At 32.3% G+C, this 23,531-nt stretch overlaps 1 protein-coding gene and 1 long non-coding RNA gene across 3 annotated transcripts in view; one reads left to right on the plus strand and one right to left on the minus strand.

Annotated features, from left to right (window-relative positions):
• On the plus strand, positions 1-20,406 carry LOC143204969 (uncharacterized). The gene is made up of 14 exons (XM_076417926.1): positions 1-311; positions 3,966-4,385; positions 4,443-4,647; positions 7,376-7,607; positions 7,661-7,880; positions 7,930-8,203; positions 8,727-8,814; positions 11,892-12,012; positions 12,161-12,376; positions 15,807-16,226; positions 17,996-18,200; positions 18,255-18,486; positions 19,545-19,764; positions 20,000-20,406. The coding sequence occupies exons 1-14, from the start codon at positions 118-120 to the stop codon at positions 20,274-20,276; spliced, it is 3,324 nt and encodes a 1,107-aa protein (XP_076274041.1). The 5' UTR covers positions 1-117; the 3' UTR covers positions 20,277-20,406.
• LOC143205041 (uncharacterized) overlaps positions 20,400-23,531 on the minus strand; it is a 27,435-nt gene continuing 24,303 nt past the window's right edge. Inside the window, exons 3-4 of one of the 2 annotated variants that reach the window (XR_013007721.1) lie at positions 21,618-21,718; positions 20,400-20,594 (exon numbers count right to left, since the gene is read on the minus strand). This is a non-coding gene — a long non-coding RNA (uncharacterized LOC143205041). Of the gene's footprint in view, positions 20,595-20,655; positions 20,831-21,617; positions 21,719-23,531 lie in introns of those variants that run through there. The other variant, XR_013007722.1, reaches the window with a different exon arrangement.

A 23,531-nucleotide genomic window follows, 5' to 3' on the forward strand; every position in this document is an offset into this window, starting at 1 on the left:
TTTACGTACTAGAGAAGACAAGCGTGACCTTTTTATCGTCGTAGTACTCGTAACTGTTAAATAGGATGTCACACGGCGGGTTTCGCGAAAAAACATCGAGCCGAAGCTACAGGAGACATGAAGCTGATCACTTGCTTTCTGTGGGCGGTGTATTTTCTCGCCGAAAATGATGCCGCGTCTATACTGGGCATTTTTCCTTTTCCCGGTAGCAGCCACTACGTCATGTTCAAGGAAGTCATGATAGGACTAGCAAGGAGAGGGCATGAGGTCGATGTCGTAACTCATTTTCCATCGACAGAGTCTGTACCAAGGTAGGACATCAATCAATTTTTTAACACTAACGTATGCCTTTCTATATGTTCGATATTTTCGATCTAAGTCTTTCTATATCGAATGGCTTATTGGTTATTATTTTATGAATTTCCTATGCTTCACATTTGAATCCATGAAATTTAACTCTGAAATAATCGTAGGTTAATAAAAATTACAGAAGAGATACAAAACGTTACGTTGAATCGAATGGTGGAATAATCATTTTTATAAAACCCTTAGTTTATAAATTATACAGTGAAAAGTGTATATATCTGAAATATTCAAAAGTAAAAATTCTAAAGCAATCTAATGTCAATTTAGGTTTCTTTCAACTCAAACTATATTCTGTATTCTGAATATTTTACCTTTGTGCGAGAGGTAAAAAAAATTAACACTTTTTCCATATGTCATGAAATTTTGCGATTTTTCGCCATTTTCAATTTTCTTGCTATCATTTCCGTTCAAATAATCTGAAGTACTTGAAAATTATAAGGTTTATAAAGAATTTTCCGCTGAATCGAATGGTGGCATAATTATATTTGTATAACCTGCAGTTTTTAAGATATGTAATGAAAAGTGTATTTTCAAAAAATTAGTGAATTTCTATTTATGTCACATATCTTAAAAATTATAATATCTACAGTAATTTAACATGGATTTTCGTTTATTTCACACCGAATTACATATATTTTGAGATTTTTAACTCTATCCCAAAGATAAAAAAAATTAACACTTTTTCCATATATATAGTCGTGAAATTTTGCGATTTTTCACCATTTTCAAGAATTTTGCTGTCATTTCCATTCAAGTATTCTCAGGTTAATAAAAATTACAAGAATTATAAAGAATTTTACGCTGAATCCAATAGTGGTATAGTCATATTTCTATAACTTGCAGTTTTTAAGATATTTAATGAAAAGTGTATTTTCAAAAAATTAGTGAATTTCTATTTATGTCACATATCTTAAAAATTATAATATCTACAGTAATTTAACATGGATTTTCGTTTATTTCACACCGAATTACATATATTTTGAGATTTTTAACTCTATCTCAAAGATAAAAAAAATTAACACTTTTTCCATATATATACTCGTGAAATTTTGCGATTTTTCACCATTTTCAATAATTTTGCTGTCATTTCCATTCAAGTATTCTCAGGTTAATAAAAATTACAAGAATTATAAAGAATTTTACGCTGAATCCAATAGTGGTATAGTCATATTTCTAAAACTTGCAGTTTTTAAGATATTTAATGAAAAGTGTATTTTCAAAAAATTAGTGAATTTCTATTTATGTCACATATCTTAAAAATTATAATATCTACAGTAATTTAACATGGATTTTCGTTTATTTCACACCGAATTACATATATTTTGAGATTTTTAACTCTATCTCAAAGATAAAAAAAATTAACACTTTTTCCATATATATAGTCGTGAAATTTTGCGATTTTTCACCATTTTCAAGAATTTTGCTGTCATTTCCATTCAAGTATTCTCAGGTTAATAAAAATTACAAGAATTATAAAGAATTTTACGCTGAATCCAATAGTGGTATAGTCATATTTCTATAACTTGCAGTTTTTAAGATATTTAATGAAAAGTGTATTTTCAAAAAATTAGTGAATTTCTATTTATGTCACATATCTTAAAAATTATAATATCTACAGTAATTTAACGTGGATTTTCGTTTATTTCACACCGAATTACATATATTTTGAGATTTTTAACTCTATCCCAAAGATAAAACAAAATTAACACTTTTTCCATATATATACTCGTGAAATTTTGCGATTTTTCACCATTTTCAAGAATTTTGCTGTCATTTCCATTCAAGTATTCTCAGGTTAATAAAAATTACAAGAATTATAAAGAATTTTACGCTGAATCCAATAGTGGTATAGTCATATTTCTATAACCTGCAGTTTTTAAGATATGTGATGAAAAGTGTATTTGAAAAAATTAGTGAATTTCTATTTATGTCACATATCTTAAAAATTATAATATCTACAGTAATTTAACATGGATTTTCGTTTATTTCACACCGAATTACATATATTTTGAGATTTGTAACTCTATCCGAAAGATAAAAAAAATTAACACTTTTTCCATATATATAGTCGTGAAATTTTACGATTTTTCACCATTTTCAAGAGTTTTGCTGTCATTTCCATTCAAGTATTCTCAGGTTAATAAAAATTATAAGAATTATAAAGAATTTTACGCTGAATCCAATAGTGGTATAGTCATATTTCTATAACCTGCAGTTTTTAAGATATGTGATGAAAAGTGTATTTGAAAAAATTAGTGAATTTCTATTTATGTCACATATCTTAAAAATTATAATATCTACAGTAATTTAACATGGATTTTCGTTTATTTCACACCGAATTACATATATTTTGAGATTTGTAACTCTATCCGAAAGATAAAAAAAATTAACACTTTTTCCATATATATAGTCGTGAAATTTTACGATTTTTCACCATTTTCAAGAATTTTGCTGTCATTTCCATTCAAGTATTCCCAGGTTAATAAAAATTACAAGAATTATAAAGAATTTTACGCTGAATCCAATAGTGGTACAGTCATATGTCTATAACCTGCAGTTTTTAAGATATGTGATGAAAAGTGTATTTTCAAAAAATTAGTGAATTTCTATTTATGTCACGTATTTTAAAAATTATAATTTCTACAGTAATTAAACATAGATTTTCATTTATTTCATCCAAAAATAGGTATGTTTTGAGACTCTTAACTATATCGGAGGGATAAAAAAATTGACACATTTTCCATACATACAGTCGTGAAAATTTGTGATTTTTTCGCATTTTGATATGGACTTGTCTGCCTGTCTTGACATCCAATAGACTTTTTTAAATTCAATTCGTTGATTCTGTTATATAAATAAAATATTATAAAATAAATATATTAATCATTAATAATCTTTTATTTATATATTATAAATAAATATTTAAACTTTTATAATTAGTTCAAACTGTTAAACAATAACAAAGATCGTTAATCAGTTGCCAGAATTTAATGGACAATCTTCAAGATTAAAAAAATCGACTCAAAACTAGATAGTCAATATACTAATTGGTAATAAAAAAAATGGGACACTTATCAGGTCCAGAGTTCAAATGTTATAAGCTTAAGTAAATATTGGCAAAAGAATGTTTCATTATTTAGTTTTGATGTTTATCATTTGTTTAAATACGATTTAATAGTTGAATCTTCAACATCCTTGGTCTCGATCGCAGTTTGGGTCAAATTTATAAGATTGGGGTGTATTCTGATTATCTACCAGATACCTAGTCATAATACCTCCTAAAACTCTTTGTTTTTATCTAGCAAAAATGAAACCATGTTGTTAAAAATGTTTGGAATGGAATTTTCTGGAGACGGTCTAATCTGTCTGAAAGGTGTGAGAGCTTGAGCTGCCTTTTGCTTCAACGAATCTTGTAATTCAGGGTCTTGGAACGTATTTGGTCTTTCCAGTTCTTTGTTATTGACATAAAAATCGATGACTTATATATGACGGAGCAAAGGCCGTCAAATTTAATAGTCAATTAAGTTTTTTAACAGTTATTTACATTGATTATTTAATTTTTTTTATACATTCTTAATCAATACTCATAATTGTTGCAGATATAATGAAATCAGCATTCGTGGTAGCACTCCCCTTTACACCAATAACTTCACTCTGGAAGCGGTCGAAGAACTGTCCTACAGCGATGCCCTGAAGATGATCGGTGGGGCTGTTGGCGCTGACGTATGCGATCACGTGTTCAAGACCAACGAGCTCATACAGCTGAAGAACAGCAAGAAGAAGTACGACGTAGTCGTCACGGAACTGTTTTCAACCGAATGTATGTTGGGCTGGGCTTGGCACTTCAAGGCCCACTCTGTGGTGATCACCAGTAGCGAGAACTTACCCTGGGCAACCGACAGGTTCGGATTACCAGACAATCCCTCCTATATCCCGACGTATTTCGTGGACTATACCTCCAAGATGACCTTATACGAAAGGTTGGTCAATACCTGGACGTTAATCAAGGGGAAACTTCTGTAAGTTGTCAAAAAAACACTGAAACCACTTCGGGGAAGTTAACGGACTGATTTCAGATATGAACTGTACAGTACGAAAGCCTCTAACGTTATTGCTAAGAAGTTCTTCGGACCAGACCTTCCAGATCTCAATGTTCTAGCCTATAACACCACCTTACATTTGATCAATACTCATTTCAGCATCAGCAATTCGCGACCTCTGCTACCCAACACCGTGGAAGTGGCAGGGTTACATGTGCGATCTCCTAAACCTGTAGATAAGGTAATAACCATCTCTTAATGTAGTAAGATTGATCAGGAAAATGTATTAAGGAAAAATTAAATAAGGTCTGGTGTTAAAGTAAAGCAAGGCAAGGTCTTTCTATGATACGTTCTCATCATTTTCTCTCTACCCTAGTAGTGTCAGCATATTGTTTCTTTTTGAAAGACAATTCATAGCAATGCTATCACAATTATGAATATTTTAGAAAAATTAATAGAATTAAACTAATAATAAAAACAAACATGTATCAATACTCACTATGTTGCTCAAATTCACTAATATACCTTTCTTCTTCATTAATTAATTGAAACAAAATAAATCTAACATACTTGATGTCAAACATAGTATATCCCAATATGGATTTTTTAAAAAGTTTTTAACATTGTCACATCATCTATCATTCTAATATCATAATAATATATAATATATAGATAATAATATATAATTAAAAATATATGATATATAATTTCGAATGAATTTTCTACCAGTAATATGACAAGTCAATTGAAGTACCCTGTCTGACGCATAGATGACGCTACTAGAATTACATCCATATGTTTTTTAGTTGCACGTAAATCACAAAAGATACGTGTATAAATTTGACAGCTGTCGGATCATTAGTTAGTGAATTATAGCATTCTGAGTGAAGCAACTTTTGTTAATATGAAAAAAATAGATAAAAAGGAACTTTTGTTGATAAAATATTGCTTTTTGAAGGGAAAAAATACAGTTGAAGCAAAAACTTAGCTTGAGGCCGAATTTCCGAACACTGCCTCAGGAAAATCAACCATCAAGGATGTTAAGCTTAGACGTGGTGAAATGAGCACTGAAGACGGTAGACGCAGTGGGTTCCCAAAAAGGTTGTTGCCGACGAAAACATTTAAAAAATCCACAAAATATTTTGAATGACCGTAAATTGAAATTGAATGAAATAGCAGACACTCTAAAGATATCAACGGAACGTGTACATTATATCATTCACCAATATTTGGGTATAAGAAAGCTCTGTGCAAAGTGGGTGCCGTGCAAGCTCACTTTTGACCAAAAACAACGACTAGTTGATGATTCGGAGCAGTGTTGAATATGATCAAGCGTAGTAAACCAGAGTTTTTGCGTCGATATGTGACAAAGGATGGCTCCATCATTTTACTCCGAAATCCAATCGACAGTCATCTGAGCGAACTGCAAATGATGAATTCGCTCCAAAGCGTGGGAAAACGCAACAGTCCGCTGGCAAGGTTATGACGTCTTGCATTTTGGGATGCGCATGGAATAATTTTCATTGACTACCTTGGAAAAGGAAGGACCATCAAAAGGGACTATTACATAGCGTTATTGGGCCGTTTGAAGGACGAAGTCGCCGGAAAACGGCCGCATTTGAAGAAAAAGAAAGTGGTGCTTCACCAAGACATTATATATATATATATATATATAATTATATTATATATATATATATATATATATATATATATATATATATATATATATTATATAAATATAATTATATTATATACATTATATTATATATATATATATATATATATATATATATATATATATATATATATATATATATATATATATATATATAGTTATTTATTCATATACTCAATTTGCCGTCTTAGCTACGTTAAAATTTATTCATTTATTCCACTATCAATAAGAAAAACGATTGTTATTGTAGTTTTTTTTTTTCATGTACTATATATAAACATGTAAACTCAATGTTTCCATCAACAATATATAACAAATTAACAAGTATATCTAAACATAACTATAGAACTGCTAAATAATAAACATAACTAGATGCAAATTATCGAAATACGCTTGTGCATAATGAACCAAACATATACTATATACTGTTCAGTTTCCTGTAGCCTGTAATGGTAGTTGCCACAACTGTCTAAAATCTGTCTAAAACACTAATTTTAATTGTGGTAGATTGATTGGAGTCATAGTTAAGAACAGATAGATACAACGGTTGGTTTTAACTTATTTATTTGACACAAAATCACAAATAGTCGGAGGAAGAATAAGCAGGAGGAAGAATTATGTCGATGTTAAGAAAAAGGGCAAGGAAGCGAGAATACAAAATTAATACTTCATAAAATTAAATAATTTAAAGGTAAAACTCCAACACATCACTTCATAGACCTAAAAACCTAACATTAGGTTTCAACAATTTAACAATATTCCTTATAAAAAATGTATAAAACCACGCAATGCCCTTATTTTCATTTCCAACTCAGATAGCAATAGTAATAAAGTATATGCCAACACCAGCCAATAATAAAACTTAGATAGTTTTATGACATGCAAATATAGGGTTTTTAAACCGACTAGTAATCCATCGCTGCCAATGTAAAACGAAGAACTGCACGATGGCCTCGAAATCAAACAGATCCACGAAGTTACGGAAGATTTCGCTGCGAAAAATGCAAGAAGGTTACCAAATCATAGCAATCTAGAAGACATTCAACTACCAGATAGAGCCCAAGAGATTAGAGGTTTAAAGGAATCCAAACAAGACGAACTTGTATCAGTATTACTCAACTGTATGATAAGATTTCGACAAATACAAATGAAAAGTTAATTTAAACAATTCTTCAACTAAGACAAAATATATAAATGTCATCTATATAACTTAAAATATCTGGTTAATTTAGGAGAATGTATTTGAAAGGATAAGTCGTTTAAATTCACCCCAATGTTTACGAAATTCTTTCAGCACTTCAATCAAATATTGGAAACTGACACCAAAGGAGTCATCTATTTCTCGATGGGGTCCTTATTTCTTCCGGAGACATTCCCAAAGCAAATTCTGCAAGCCATGTTCGATGCCCTCTCAGAAGTACCGTACAAAGTACTCTGGAAAGCCAATCACACCAACTTCTCGCCAGAGCTACGTATACCGGCCAACGTCCACTTTGAGACTTGGATGCCACAACACGATATTTTATGTAAGTTTGTTTTTACGATGATTAGAAAGCCTATAAAGTAGTATTTTGTACAGGTGATGACAGAGTGAAGCTGTTCATTTCTCACGGAGGGATGATGGGGACCCAGGAGAGCGTCAGTTGTGGTAAACCCATCCTAGGAATGCCGATCTTCGCTGACCAGACACTGAATATCAAAAGAGCAGAGAGTTCCGGCTATGGAAAAATGCTTAATCTTCAAACAGTCACCAAAGAGAACTTCGCGAACGCTTTGAGGGAGTTATTGTTCGATCCCAAGTGAGTTACTTAAGGAAAAACGAACGTTCTTATTACTTATTTCTTCCAGATACGCTGAGAACGTCAAAAAAGTATCCGCCTTGTTCAAAGACAGGATTCTCAATCCCCTGGATACGTCGGTATACTGGATAGAATACGTCATCAGGCATAATGGCGCCCCACACCTTCAAAGTTCCGCCAAGAACCTCGCCTGGTACCAGTACTACCTTATCGACGTTATCGCCATAGCTCTGACTATACCAGCAATACTCACATATATCGCCTATGTAATATCGAAGATATTTCTAACTAAATTTATAAAAAAATCAAAAATTAAAACCAATTAACTGTTGGGTATTGTTTCATTGTATTATAAGTTATTTATTGTTTAGTAATAAATTATGATACTAATTAAATTATTATTAAAATAAATCCAGAATAAAATGGGTCAAAAGAATGGTATAATGAAAACGAAGATATACGAGTATTAACTAAACGAATAGAGGAAAATATTTTTAACAAAAAAAATTAACCGACTTCAAATAATAAATAAGGAACTCAACAAAAGTAAATAATAATTAAACTTAAATTTTTTAGACAAAAAAAACATGTTAGAAAAATATATACGCAATAACCGTTCTAATAACTAAATAAAAATAAACAAAACGTTATTTAATCTATTCTACTACACGTATTTTATATTCTACTATAGACATACAATTTAGCTTAATACCTACCTAAACCTATTTATCTATTTACAATATTATTTTAACTACTATTAACTGATCAGTCTGAAGTCAGTGCCGTTCGTAATTTAATTTTGTGTATGTCACAAAATTATATTATTGTCTTTCTATGCCTATACAGGACTCTCCAAGAGTCCTAGATATAACATCTAGATCAGGCAGAAGATCAAGTGAAATCACTCAACTGAACTGGGACTTTATGGAAAATAGTAAGAAGTTATGTACAAAAAATCCTGATTTCTTCTCCTCTATTCTACTTTCCAAATGCAGATCCCGTCAAGTTATCCTTAACTGACTTAAGCTAAGACATTGTGAATTCAAAATACCTTCATTGCAGCTACCTCTCTTCAACCTCCTCTTAGAATGCCTCCCCTTGACCACATTAACTCTCTTCCTCTTCTCCGCCCTCCCACAGTATTTATCCTCACTTACTACTTTGAAATCGTTAATCTACAACATGATACTTGATGAATTTTTTATCCAAATCTCAAAGTATATTATACGTTGTACAGATTTCTTGTGACTTGTCTTATGTACTCTCATACAATATATCAATTTTTACCTTTATAAGTAACTGTACATATCCATGAAAATATGTGTGTGTTTAGTGTTGTTATTTTTATATTCTGTGCTTTTTTATATGATGTTGTCACCAAATATACAAATAAAAAGTTGGTTAAAGCTGATCTCGTCTATATTCTTAAATACCTAGGATAAGACAACAGCCAACCTTCAGTGTCGTTTCCTTGAAATAAAATGGTATATTGAAGTATATTAATAGTTTTTGTGTTTTAAACCCTTGCACATTTCATAACAATAGTTCTCACTAGATATCATGTCCATATGCCAGAGCTGCTTTCTCAAAACGCTTCTTTCTTTGATATAAGGAAAAAGTCATGAAGAAAAAGAACCATGTCTGGATAATATGGAGGCTGGAGCATCATTAAAATATTGTTTACTGCAAAAACATTGTTGAGAAAGCAATAAAATATGTGATATATAACCATTAATTATTTTACAAATTTTAAATACATTTTAAACCGGCGATTTACTTTTGTTTTCCTAATAGCAAATACTGAACATTTTCAAGACTTTGTTAGACTTTATGTATTATTTTTAGCCTAAATAATAAAGGCCAACAATACTAAAACAAGTACTATTCTTTCACACATCAAAAAAAGTAAACAACCACTATTTCAAATTCCCGGTTCTTTATCAGAACACCTCGTATATCGAAGATGCATCAACTGTGACTTATCCTAGACATATCTCAGGCTTTTGACAAAGTATGGCATACGGGCTTGCAGGTTAAACTAAAGAAACTTCTCCCTCATCCGGACTATCAGCTACTAAAATCGTATCTCACTGACAGACATTTTATTGTAAATCAAGGCGATGAACATACCGAATTAAATCCCATATATTCAGGAGTTCCGCAAGGTAGTGTACTGGGTCCAGTACTGTACCTTCTGTATACGGCTGATCTGCCCACCACAAAAATAACTACTGTGGCAACATATGCAGACGATACAGCAATCTTAGCATCCCATGAAGATCCAGTGACAGCATCAATAAACCTACAAACCCACCTGGAGCAAATACAATTATGGTTGAAGACATGACGCATTAAAGCCAATGAATCAAAATCCACGCATATAACGTTTACCCTGCGTAGAAGAACATGTCCACCAGTAAATATCAATCATCGTCAACTCCCCCAAGCAGAGCATGTTAAATATCTTGGTATGCATTTAGATCGACGCCTAACCTGGAAGAAGCACATACTCTCTAAACGGAAACAACTAGGACTAAAATTATATCAAATGTATTGGCTCATTGGGCGCAAATCCAAGTTATCATTAGATAACAAGGTATTGCTGTATGAGTCTATACTCAAGCCCATTTGGACATATGGAATTCAACTATGGGGTACCGCTAGCAAATCTAATATATCCATCATTCAACGGTTCCAAAATAAGGTGTTGCGTGCCATTGTTGATGCTCCATACTATATTTCAAATAAAGTGATACAACGCGATATTCCTCTAGAACCTATAACGAGTGTAATCCAACGTGTTTGTGTGAAGTACTTCGAAAGAGTGTCAGTGCATCCCAATGTACTCGCTAATCAGCTAAATATGCGACGTGATAGTGAAGTGCGTAGACTAAAACGTTTAACACCACCTGATCTGATTACTGGACATATGTAGAGTTTAGAATAAGCATTAGAATAAGACTAATTAATTAAGATAATATTTTATATAGAAGATTGCTTAATGAAGTGATTTTCTACATGCCATGTATATATAATATAAACAGAAGAAATACTTATTGCCAATAGGGCAGATTGTGGACTCACGAAGAGTAATAAAAAAATAATAATAATAAAAAAAAACTGTGACTTATACTGAGATTCTTGCTATCGAAGAAGCCACACGAAAATCACAACAGGCCAGTGACAACATAAATAATAGGACCCAGGCCTGGAAAATAAAAATTAACGAAAGTACATCTGTGCATGTGCAGTTTACGTATACTCATACACCGCATACGCACCTATGACCATAAATAATACTATCACTCCATATAGCAACAACGCTAAGTATCTCGAAATGAATCTGTATCCAAACCTCACTAGAAAAAACGATAAGGAAAGGACTGGACTTCAAATTTAGAGAAATTTATTGGTTAATTATAACCTGGAAATCAATTATGGGGATGTTCTGTGAAAAATTATCTAAATACAATCCATGTTTTCCAGAACAAAGTCCTGAGAAATATTGTAGGTGCACCCAGATACTTCAAGGCTGATTACTTACACTGAAACCTTGAGGAAATCAAGAAAATCACAAGGAATCGGAGGAGAAACTCCATTCTCAGGTCGATATTGAAATATTACAACTCTTGGATAACACCAGAATAGGACACAAACTCAAAAAACCAAACTATTCGATCTTAACATATGTACACTAATGTAGTGAGGTGTATTTAATAGAAAAACAGATAAATAGTAGGTTAATCGGCAACAACTAGGAAAACCAACTTTTGGATATTAAGAGAAGTTATTAATCTTCTGAGGCCTCATATTTATCATTATCATAACCCGCTTTATTTACTCCTTTAATTTACTGTAGTAAAACCGAATTATAAACAAAGAGAGAATGCTAAAATCCGACGCATCCGCTTGAAACAGATCCCTCAAAATTAATTCACAATCACACAAAATGCAAGATCATCCTGCTCAACACTTATTTCACAACATTAACACTCATTACACACTTTATAGCAGTTAATTCGTCTGACCCAGTCGATTTAAATAAACAATTTAAAAGATTAGAGCCGACGTCTGTCTTTGAAGAGACCGGTGGTCTGCGTATGGCGACACGATTACTCTTGATACCCTATCAGTAATTTAAGAAAAGTGCGATTAGGTTTTGGAAAAAAACTTGACATAAATACCGAAATAGATAAAACGGACGAAATTACAAAGAGTTTGGTAAATTAGTTCGTGAATGTCATTATCAAAAACGAGTTTCAGTTAAAGCGCCAGTGAAGTGGTCAATATTCGATCGAGATGAGGTGTGTGGTGAACTTGGTCATTTACCTGTTATGGACAGTGTTGGGTTATGATTGTGCCAATATACTGGGCGTGTTCCCGATGCCGGGAAAAAGTCACTACGTCATGTTCGAAAAGATAATGTTAGCACTGGCAGCCAAAGGTCATAATGTCGATGTGGTGACACATTTTCCTTTAAAAAATAAAGTACCCAGGTACGTAAAACTTTAGAAAATCAATATCACATCAGATACTCATATTACAGCTTCGCAATTATTTGTTTTTCATTAAATATCAAATGTTTTGCTTTAGATATCAAAACTTTTGCAACTGATCAAAAAATTGCCAGGAATTATTATTGTGCTGATGTTTCTTCATTACTACATCTTCTAACAACACATGTTCAACTCTTAACGTTCATTAATGACAACAATTCATGGTACAGTACAATTTTACCACAGGAATCTTCACTAGATTTATTGTTCCTTATTAATATATCCCCAGATCGTTTCTTCCCTGATATCTGACGCCACTATAAGAAGCGTTAATTAATTTTAAGTTTATTTTTATTTTCCAAGGTATTGGCAATTAGTTCTTCCATTATCTTGCAAGTTTCAAGTTTAATATCCATCAAAGTCCGATTATAACTCCACAGTTCAAAATATTTGAATAGAAATTAACTCGTTTTAAATTATTTTCAATACAATAATGTTAACCAACATTTATATGTTGATCAGTGTCAGTCTATGTAACAAGTGATCAATAAAATACAAGGAACTATACAAATTAATACTATTGTTAACGTTTTTAGTGAAATTCCAACTTCACAAAACTTCAATGTTTTAATTCATCAACGTGTTGTGTCAAAAGCTAAATTATGATAGTAATGCATGTTATAGTATTATTACATCAAAATAATCCTTCTGTAATCCCTGATTATTCATCAATATATATCAGGTAACTTCCTTAATCTTAGCTAAAGAAAATAAAATAATTGTAAGTGAATTTCGATCATGTTTATTCAAATAAATTTAATCCCATTCATCATACCACTCAATGATTTACTATTCTTTGATTTAAATGAAATACCTTCAGTTAACAAATTATAATAATGTCAGATGTTCAGTAGTCCCTCAAACTTAGTTTCCAACACCAGTGATATGCATTAGAAGAGTATACAAATTTTTACTAATGATATCAGAAGGAATCCATTGGTTTTTAAAATTGGTTGACGCTGAATTATTGAAATAAATTATGTTTTTATATTATGCAATCTCCGTCTAGTCTGTTGCGACATGTTATCAAGAAAACATCGCAAGTAGAACGACTTAAGAACAACATTGCTTTCATACGGTCGCGTTTACGATTCCTATATGGAGATAATAATTTCGGTTATCAAACTTTCGTACTAAAAAAAATTAAAATAAGATGAAGGATAAGTTAATATAATAAGATAAGTTATAATCGGTGATGAATGAGTTTGTTTGTTTTATTAATGGGGAATAGTTCAAAGGTTCATCTAATGAAATATAAATCACTACAAATTAAAACTGATAACCGAAAACATGTGCAATTTTAGTAGAACTATCAGGCATTTTCTGTCTCAATTTTATATTGTTATGTCAAAACTCAAAGTTTTCAAGCACACAAAAAAATAATATCGTTATCACCAAGATATTTAAAGATGGTTAAACTCTTAGAGTCACGAAGCATTGAAAGAGTGATTAAGGTAGTAGCACCATAAATATATAATAGCATCAAAATATTGTAATAGAAATTTTACGGTACAGGCGACCTTGGGGAAATGTTTTGTTTAGTTCAATCAACGGTAGCGCTGCGATCGCAAATCGTGATTGGCTAGTTTAAATTACTGGTGCCGCCACTAACATGGAACATGATTGGTCGATCAAATTGTGTGAAGTCAGAATTTTCTATGGGCGTCCATTTTTTAGTTTGTTGTTTGAAGGTTTTGGTTTTTGTGTGTTTGTTTAGATCAAGAAATCTTCGTTTTACGTTGTGTCTGTCACGGACATTTTAGTGAAACATTTAGAATTATCCTTCCTTCACGAACAGGTATTAGGGTAAATACATATCCAACATTGTTTTTACTAGGTACATATAAAATTATCTATCTACTACATGCCCGTATATATATATATATATATATATATATATATATATATATATATATATATATATTGTTTATTTATAGAAAATCAAAACCTACTTATAAAAATGTTAGTGGTAATAAAATTCAATTAATCTACCAAGTAGTTCGTATGCTGTCAGTGTGATGTCTCTACAAAAAGAAGTCTTACAAGAAGGTAATAATTAAGATAACTGGATAATTAGTAGCAATAAATACTACTTTTAATTGTAAAATATCCTTAAAATATTTGTAATATTTTAACTGTTTAGAACAATCAGTGTTAATAATTTTATTGTAGAGCTATTGTATATTTAAATTTAATTGCTACTTTTAGGGGATTGATTACCTTAAAGAAATCTATTTTGTCTAAATTTACAAATAACTACATTTATTTAACAAATCTTAACCAGGATTCCTTAAAGAATTTTATTGGATCTATTAGAGGTCATGGAGCATCCTTCACCTAGTATGTTCGAGAAATCTTTAAAAGGGCACATCATCACTTCAATTTTTTCACATCATTCTCCCGGAGAAAATTGTGAAGAAGTATTTCAAAAGATTAAATACTGTAAAATCTAAATATCCTTAAAAAACACATACATTTTTAGTGTTTCAACTGTCCAATCCATAATATTTTCAAGACCAAATTTTAAAAGTTATTATGAGGTGTGATTGCATTTTTGGTTTAATGATCTTAATGCAATATCAACAGGGAAGGATCTAAAGTAATATATATATATATATATATATATATATATATATATATATATATATATTACGCTTAGGTATATTTGTATAGGATATTTTAATAAATTAATTTAAAAAATTATATTTGATTTGATTTAAATAATTAAATTGAAATATTTAAATAATAAATAATAATAATTTTTAATAAATATTAAATTGAATTTAAATTTAAATTTTATTTGATTTTCATTTAAATACTGTTACATAAATACAAAAAGTAATCAGGCGAAATAGCAGACCAATCAAAGCAAAGTATTTTCCTTACAGGTTTCTACATAACTATTTTAAACAAACCAAGCAAATTCACGTTGTCAGCGCCGCCAATGACTAAACTAAGCAAAACTTTCTCCTACTACTTACCATTCGAGTTGCACACCCCTGATTTTCACAAAAAGTAACAGACAGGTAATGAAATGTGGACAGGTGACTTGAAAAAATGTCATTTAACATGCCACAATTATCAGCAACGTAATTGCAAATCTGCAAAAAAATATAGAAATTTCCAACAGCACTCAAAACACGTATTATTCTTTCAACAACTGCCAAAAAAGGATATGGCTGAAAATGTACAGATAGTATTCAATAATTCATTCATTTTCGCACTGTCTGGTTAGTACACTGGATACTCCAGAACTTCCCATTCGAGTTGCACCCGCGTATCCTTCACAACTTTGGGCACAATACCCATTAAATATCATAAATGTCCTCATAATTCTATATATAAACCTATGATTCATCTTTTTCAACAGGTTCAACGTTATCAGCATCAGAGGAAGCTCACCGATCTTCACCAACAACCTCACTCTGGACTTCATCCACTCTTCCAGCTTCAACGAGGAAATCCAGATGATGACAAAGGAGGCCGGTAGCGAGACATGCCGATCCAGTTTCGATACCCAGGAGCTGCAACGGCTGAGGGACTCCGGAAAGAAGTACGACCTCGTTATCTCCGAACTGTTTTCCACGGACTGTATGTTGGGCTGGGCCTGGCACTTCAAGACACCATCGGTGGTGATGACGAGCAGCGAGAACTTGCCCTGGGGTCCGGACAGGTTCGGTCAGCCCGATAACCCCGCGTATATACCGACTTATTTCGTAGAATACACGTCTAAGATGAATTTCTGGGAGAGGATTGTGAATACTTGGACGCTAGTGAAGGCAAAAGCTTTGTAAGTCTCGAAAACATCCTTTTATCTAGCATATATTTAGGTTTTAATTATCCAAAATGTTCCTTAGTTTCGTTCACTTTATTGAATTTAATTGTTATTATTAATTGTTAATTAAAATACACAGTATGGCATTGGGGAAGTCATGTGAAATGAGTTCTTCACCCAATAAACCAACTTCTATCGTAATTTATAATAATAATATTCTAAAAAATATAGGTACTCTTAACTCAAAGATGACCTTACTTATAAAAAAAATAATTTCCATGCTTAACCAAAAACATTTTCATTTAGAACATTATGCGTACAAGAAAAAATATCAAAGATTATAACCAATTATATATATATATATATATATATATATATATATATATATATATATATATATATATATATATATACGAGGGTGGTTCAAATATGATGAAGACAAACGCTGTAGATGAAGTGCATGTATGTTTGAAGGCTTAAGTATGTAATAGCTGGGTCCCTCACAAACAGTGTGGCATAATTTTCGTCGAGAGATCATGTTTAACGCGCGTGCTACGACTATGCGTGAACGTCAAGTGCCGACCACCGTAGCGCAACGTATTGTCATTCTTTTGTAGTGTGGGAAGGCGTTAAAAATACGGAAATATTTCTGCGTTTGCGAAATCGGTTCGGTAGTGAGTGCTTTAGTAGAAATGCCATGTTTAAACGGGCCAAAGCATTCAAGGATGGCCGCGGAACCGTCGAAAATGAGCCGCACGATCGTCAACCGCGAACCAACACCACACCAGACAACATTCGCCCCATAGAGCAACTCATTTTGGAGGACCGTAGGATGAATGTTCGAGACATTTCGGCTGAACTCGGCATCAGTATTGGTCGGTCATCCACGAACACCTTCAATATCGCAAAATAACGGCCTGATGGGTTCCTAAACTGTTCCTAAAGCGTTTAAAAGTTTGTCACCGCTTGCTGACGCGATACGAAAGGGAGGGACGATTTTTAACGCGAATCTTCGCTACAGACGAGACATGGGTGCACTATTACACTCTCGAAAGCAAGATGTCGTCTATAGAGTGGAGGAAGAAGGAGGAAAGGGCACCAGAGGAAGCGAAGAGAACCAGGTCCGCAGGTAAGGTTCTAGGTACGGTCTTCTGGGACCGGCGATATATACTGTACGTCGATTTCCTGCCCAATGTACCATTAATGTTGCATACTACTCCAACCTTCTGAAAACACACGCAAAAACTGCTTATCCCTCGAAACGAAGGCACCCTCATACCGCGCATCTCACGCTCGATACAATATCGGAATTACGGTGGGAGGTACTGGAACACCCCCCTTACAGTCCGGATCTATCACCCTGCGACTACCACAGGTTTGGGCACGTTTAGACTGTCCGAATTCTTTTGGCATTCTTCGATATCGGCATCAAAGAACTTCCGGAAATATGGACAAAATGCGTAACTAGTGAGGGGAACTGTAAATTTTTTCAATAGTAAATAAATGTTTACTTCCTGTTTATTTTCAGAAACATCTGGTAAATAATTTTTATAATTAAATCCAGAAAAAGACAATGTTAAAGACCCAATTTCTTGTGAAACGTTCGTTGAATATCACAGAATCATGTAATCTTACTATGTCTTATTATGGTCCACCTTTGACAAGATTACCACGCTTGTTCTTCACAGAAAGCAACCTAAATGCCATGTAAAATGTTTGAAATCAGAGCAAAATACTAACTAATGACACTCATTGGCTTTATTATATAAACAATTAAATTCCAGGTACGAAATATACAGCAAAAAAGAATCTAACCGAATAGCCAAGAAGTTCTTTGGACCTGACATGCCAGATCTGGACGTGCTGATCTACAACACCAGTCTGCATCTCGTTAATGCACACTTCAGCATTGGTAATGCAAGACCTCTGGTACCCAATGTGGTGGAAGTGGCAGGGCTACATCTTAACGAACCAAAACCGGTCGATCAGGTATGAATCCACCTCACACAGCATCCAGATTTCTCTGCTATCTCTTCATTGTAGTACTTCAACCAACTACTGCAAACAGATACCAACGGAGTGATCTATTTCTCCATGGGGTCGTTGTTTTTGACTGAAAGTTACCCAACCCAAACACTACAAACCATTTTCGATGCATTGGCTGAGGTACCGTACAAAGTTCTGTGGAAGGGAACCAAAGAGAAGTTCTCAAAACAACTCAGAATACCATCAAATATCTATTTCGAAGCCTGGATGCCGCAGCACGATATTCTCTGTGAGTACATGAAGCACTATTTATGAAAATCACGTGAAACTCTTTTTTTATTATTATTATTTAACTATTACATTGTTACTAGTCGTTTCAGACTAACCTGCAGTTTGTCTTTATGATAACTTAGGTATATTACTAGGAGAACCAATCAGCCTTACCTCAGTCTCTGGTGAAATAATGTTTATACTTGTCACTGTTATATTTTTTATTAAATGCACCTCACTACACAACACTACAGTTGCAATACCTCAATATTCTCATGAGAATGGAGTCTTTTGCAATTCTCTTGATCTCTTGAGTGACTGTAGGTATCTGAAGGTCTCGATGTAGATAATCAGTCCTATAGTATTTGGGCGCACCCACAATACTTCTCAGGACTTTGTTCTGAAATATTTGTATTTTGTTTATATTAGTCTCTGCAGAACATAACTGAACTCCGTATGTCCATATAGGCTTCAGTATTTGCTTATATAATAGCAATTTATTATGTACTGATAATTGTTATTTTCTTCCAATTAGCCAATACATTTTCCTATATTTCAATTCTCGTTCTTTTCTTTTTTTCTTTGTATGTTCCTTCCAGCGAAGTTTTGCATCAAGATTCATTCCAAGAAATTTAGCGTTGTTGCTATAAGGAATAATCACCAAATGTAGCCATCGTAATATTTTCCACTTGTGGTATATCACAAGTGTAGAGTTGATAAAGCATTGGCCCCAGTACACTTCCTTGTGGTACACCTACTGTAGCTTCTTTTATTGTAGAATAATCTTCTTCTTGCTTGACTCTAAACATTCTGGTTGTAATGTATGATTTTAGTAGTTCGGTATGTTGTTTTGGTAACATTTTCTGTAGTTTATCAACAAGGGCTCCATGCCAAACCTTATCGAAGGCTTGTGCTACATCTAAGAATATAGCTGAGCAAATTTCTTTATTTTCGTAGGCCTTTCAATAACATCTTGTATACTGTGGACCTGGTCTATTGATGAATGCTTGTTAATAAACCCAAACTGGTGTGTTGGTACTCTCTATGACGTAAAACTGATAAAAACACTTTCTTCAGGTGATTCCAGAGTGAAGCTGTTCATATCTCACGGAGGAATGATGGGCACCCAGGAGGCAATCCACTGTGGCAAACCCATATTAGGAATTCCAGTATTCGCCGACCAAACTCTGAATCTAAAAAGGGCTGAAGCCGCTGGCTTCGGCCTTAGATTGAATCTGAACACGTTAACGAAAGAAGACGTCTCCAATGCTGTTAACAAACTGTTATACGATGCCAAGTAAGAGAAAACTTTAGTCGGAAAAACTATGAATGAATTTTTCACGATTTTATTTTGAAAACAAAACGCTATCAACTATTTTTCACATCTTTGTGGCAAGATTTGCTCATCACTTAAACATATTTTCAGCTCATATTTTCAATGTTTCTGAACAGAGCTGATGAAAATATATATTTAAAAAAAGTCTAATGGCATAAACACAATTAATTGGAAAATTAATTGGTTATTATTTTAGATACACAAAAGCAGCGAAGGCTATATCTTTAATGTTCAACGATAGACCTCTCACCGCTCTGGAGACCTCAATATACTGGATCGAGTACATAATACGTCACAGAGGAGCTCCTCACCTACAGAGTGCCGCCAAAGAGCTCAGTTGGTATCAGTACTACCTCGTCGACGTCATCGTTACCATGCTATCAGTCCCTCTTATCGTCCTTTACTTAATCCACGTCCTGGCCAAAAGAGTTTTCAATAAAATCTTTAGGAAAACAAAAATCAAAACTAACTAAAATCCTTTTATTAAACTTCTTATTATCATAAAATATAATTAAAAATAATTGCAACGCGCAGTATTTAAAAAATAGTTATCGTACAATAATATAAATAGTGCCATATTTTCTAAAAACTTCTAAACATTCGTTAATAACATTTTATATAATCGATAGGCAACGGAACATTCACGCTAACAAAGAAACAGGTCACAGCATACCAACCCCAACATATATTCCTCTCCATCCTCCCGTCGGTCATGTAAAAGTTAATAATAAATAAATAATTTATTAAATTTAAACGGTATTTCTGTTTCCATCCAATATCTACAATACGTCCTGAGAAGGAGAGAAAATGGTAATCAGCATACACGAATCTTCACTAAATCCTGTACTCTTTTACACTATTCTTCGGTTAGTTTATATAATTATTTGTTATTTAATAAAGAAAATTAGCAGCAGACAATATGAAAATACGTATCCAAGGTATGAATTTTTAGTAAAATGTTATTTATATTTATTTATAGTTATATTTATGCACGTTTATACATATAAATTTCTGATATTGCAGATATCTGAAAAGATGAACAAAAAATAGAGGTTAGATAGTATTTTTAGCTTAATTATATATTTACATTATTTTTCGGTTAGACTATAAAATCATTTATTAATTAATAGAAAAAATCAGCAGCGGACAATACGAAAATACGTGAGAAATCACACATTACCAAATCTGATGAGTATGGAAGGTGTTCTACAACTGTGATGTTGTCAGTCTTTTAATTGTTTAGTTAACTGTGAAACATTCGACAAGTGAAAATTAATTTTACACAGAGTGTTACTTAGCAGTGTATAAACTAATTTATTTATAACATCATTATTACTGAAGATAAGAAAAGGAAATCAAACTCGAAAAATTTACATAAAAGCTCCATTAAACTGATGAAAACCCCCGTTATAACGTAAAAAGTGTAGAATATACGACTCCACAAAACAAAGGCTCAAAAATCATCACCTATTTATTTAATAAAAACATCATTATTACCGAATATAAGAAATGAGGATGATTAAACTCGACGAATTTACGTAAAAGCTCCACGAAGCTGATGAAAAACCAAGTTATAACGTAAAAAGTGCGGAATATACGACTCCGCAACACAAAGACGATAAATTACCCGGTCCCAATACTATTAAAAAGTTGAAAAGGCAAGCGTAGACACTCAGAAAACAATAGGGGCACGCGGCAATTTGTTTCAATTTATCACACCCGATGATATACCGACCCTGGAGACATTCGCTCTCCATCTCGACCGACTCGAAATTGTTTTCCGTCAACGCGCGTTCCAAAACATAGTGACTTACCTGGTATATATCAGCTCGGTCTCCGGTAATCGGTCGTACGGTGTGGCCGAACAGAGTTCGTTCAGCATATGGTCCAAGTCGTTGGCCAAACTGGACAACAGCTGCGAACAACAGGGAAAAAATCATTGAACAATCGACGAGGGCGATCGTAGAACTGTAACTTAATAGTTTTATAATGAATACAGTCGGCCAAACATCAGACAGTCGTGACACAATGAATCACAATTATTTTTTTGATTGTCTAAGGCTATGAATCATTTATTTCATTAATTTTATGGCATCAATTTAATTAACTGGATTGCCAAACATTTTTGTTATTATAATTTCGATTTAAACCATTTCTCTCTCTCGCTCACTCTATATTTATTATGTATATCTGTCTTATTTATCTTTAAATATTCATTAAATTCCCTCAGAACTAACTTGTTAAGCACACCAATCCTTTGACATTTACAGACAATCAAAAAAATAGGTTAGTGTTTAATAGAAAGAAGAAACTTATTCGAAGAGCTATAAAACAATCACAAAATGCCAGAAATTAACAAAAGAAGATATGAGACATGACACATGACATTTGGCATCCACCAAATTATAGTAATAAATTGATTTAACTTGCAGTACCGATAGAGTAAAAAATATGATAACCTTAAAAATATTTTAAAAATTATTAATGTTTACATTTAACTAATAATAAATCTTCATCATACTAATACTTCTATTAATATTAGTGCAAAAATAAATCAACTCCTTATATACATACAAAAGAAATCGACAAACAAAATATTAATAATAAGTCAATATTATTTTTGACACCTTCTAAACATAAATATTTCTTTAATATTTTTACCTTAATTTATATAATTAATCTTAATATATTAACAACTTTGAAATAACCTATATCAAAATTTGAAGACATTAATCTTAATTTTTGTATATGTTTATGTTATATTGTATAAGTTATTGTCTTGTATAAGTATGCCTTGAAAATTTCATAAAAATTGAACCATATTGAATATAAAATATTATTGTTATTGTTTTTTTTTAACACCTAGGAATTTATAGATCAATGGATGTGAAAAAGATAATCTTGAAAATGTTATAACATTTTTAAAGTTAAACCCTCTACCTAGTATTAGATAAGTAAGGTTAGTTAATCATACTTATACTTTTATTAATATTAGTTGAAAAATAAACTCATTATACATCAACAAACTCAACATATAATAACATATAAAAACTATATCAGATAGTTCATTAAAGAATATCAAGAATGCCTCGAAAATATAATAACAATTGTACCATTTTTTATACAATAAACAATGTCAGTATCATTATTGTTTTATTATACGTCCTATAGATTTTAGGATACGACAATTTCAAACAAAATAAAACTTTCTATTTGGCACAAATGAAATGAAACAAAATTAAATCACAACAAAAAAATCTAAACACTTCTCTATTATTGAAAGAACCTTCGCCAAAACGTCATTAGTAAAAAACAAACAATTATTATGCAAACAACTATGCTAGTCTCCTAAAATTTCTAAATGTACTTAAAATATAATAATGTAGAAGAAGGTTTTTAACAAACATACTAAGCTTACATATGGATATTACCGGCAAATTATTTGTTAAATAAAACTTACGTGTATATAGTCATCCATTAAACAAATAAAATCCTATATAAAACGAAAAAAAATAGCGAATAGTAACGAAAAAGCAACGATATACAAAAGACCACCAAAAACACTGTGACTACTCGTCAATATCACGATATTGTGATCTATTTCATTTCCCTATCGAACATAATATTTTCGAAGGGTTTAATGAACATGCGGATGACCACTAGTACAAGAGCATATGTAATAATGTAGTTTTATTGTTTTTTTGGCCAATTCCAAAACATACAAAACC

The sequence above is a fragment of the Rhynchophorus ferrugineus genome, unplaced genomic scaffold (assembly GCF_030347505.1).
Source record: "Rhynchophorus ferrugineus isolate W39M unplaced genomic scaffold, kcgeb_rfMv2 rfM11, whole genome shotgun sequence".
Taxonomy (NCBI): domain Eukaryota; kingdom Metazoa; phylum Arthropoda; class Insecta; order Coleoptera; family Curculionidae; genus Rhynchophorus; species Rhynchophorus ferrugineus.

What these genes read in the sequence shown, in the direction of transcription:
- LOC143204969 (XM_076417926.1), top strand. Translation starts at nt 118, where the DNA reads ATGAAGCTGATCACTTGCTTTCTGTGGGCGGTGTATTTTCTCGCCGAA. An exon ending in CTGGGACTTTATGGAAAATA is followed by an intron (nt 8,815 to 11,891) that starts GTAAGAAGTTAT and finishes CACACTTTATAG; the next exon opens with CAGTTAATTCGTCTGACCCA. An exon ending in TTACTCTTGATACCCTATCA is followed by an intron (nt 12,013 to 12,160) that starts GTAATTTAAGAA and finishes GCGCCAGTGAAG; the next exon opens with TGGTCAATATTCGATCGAGA.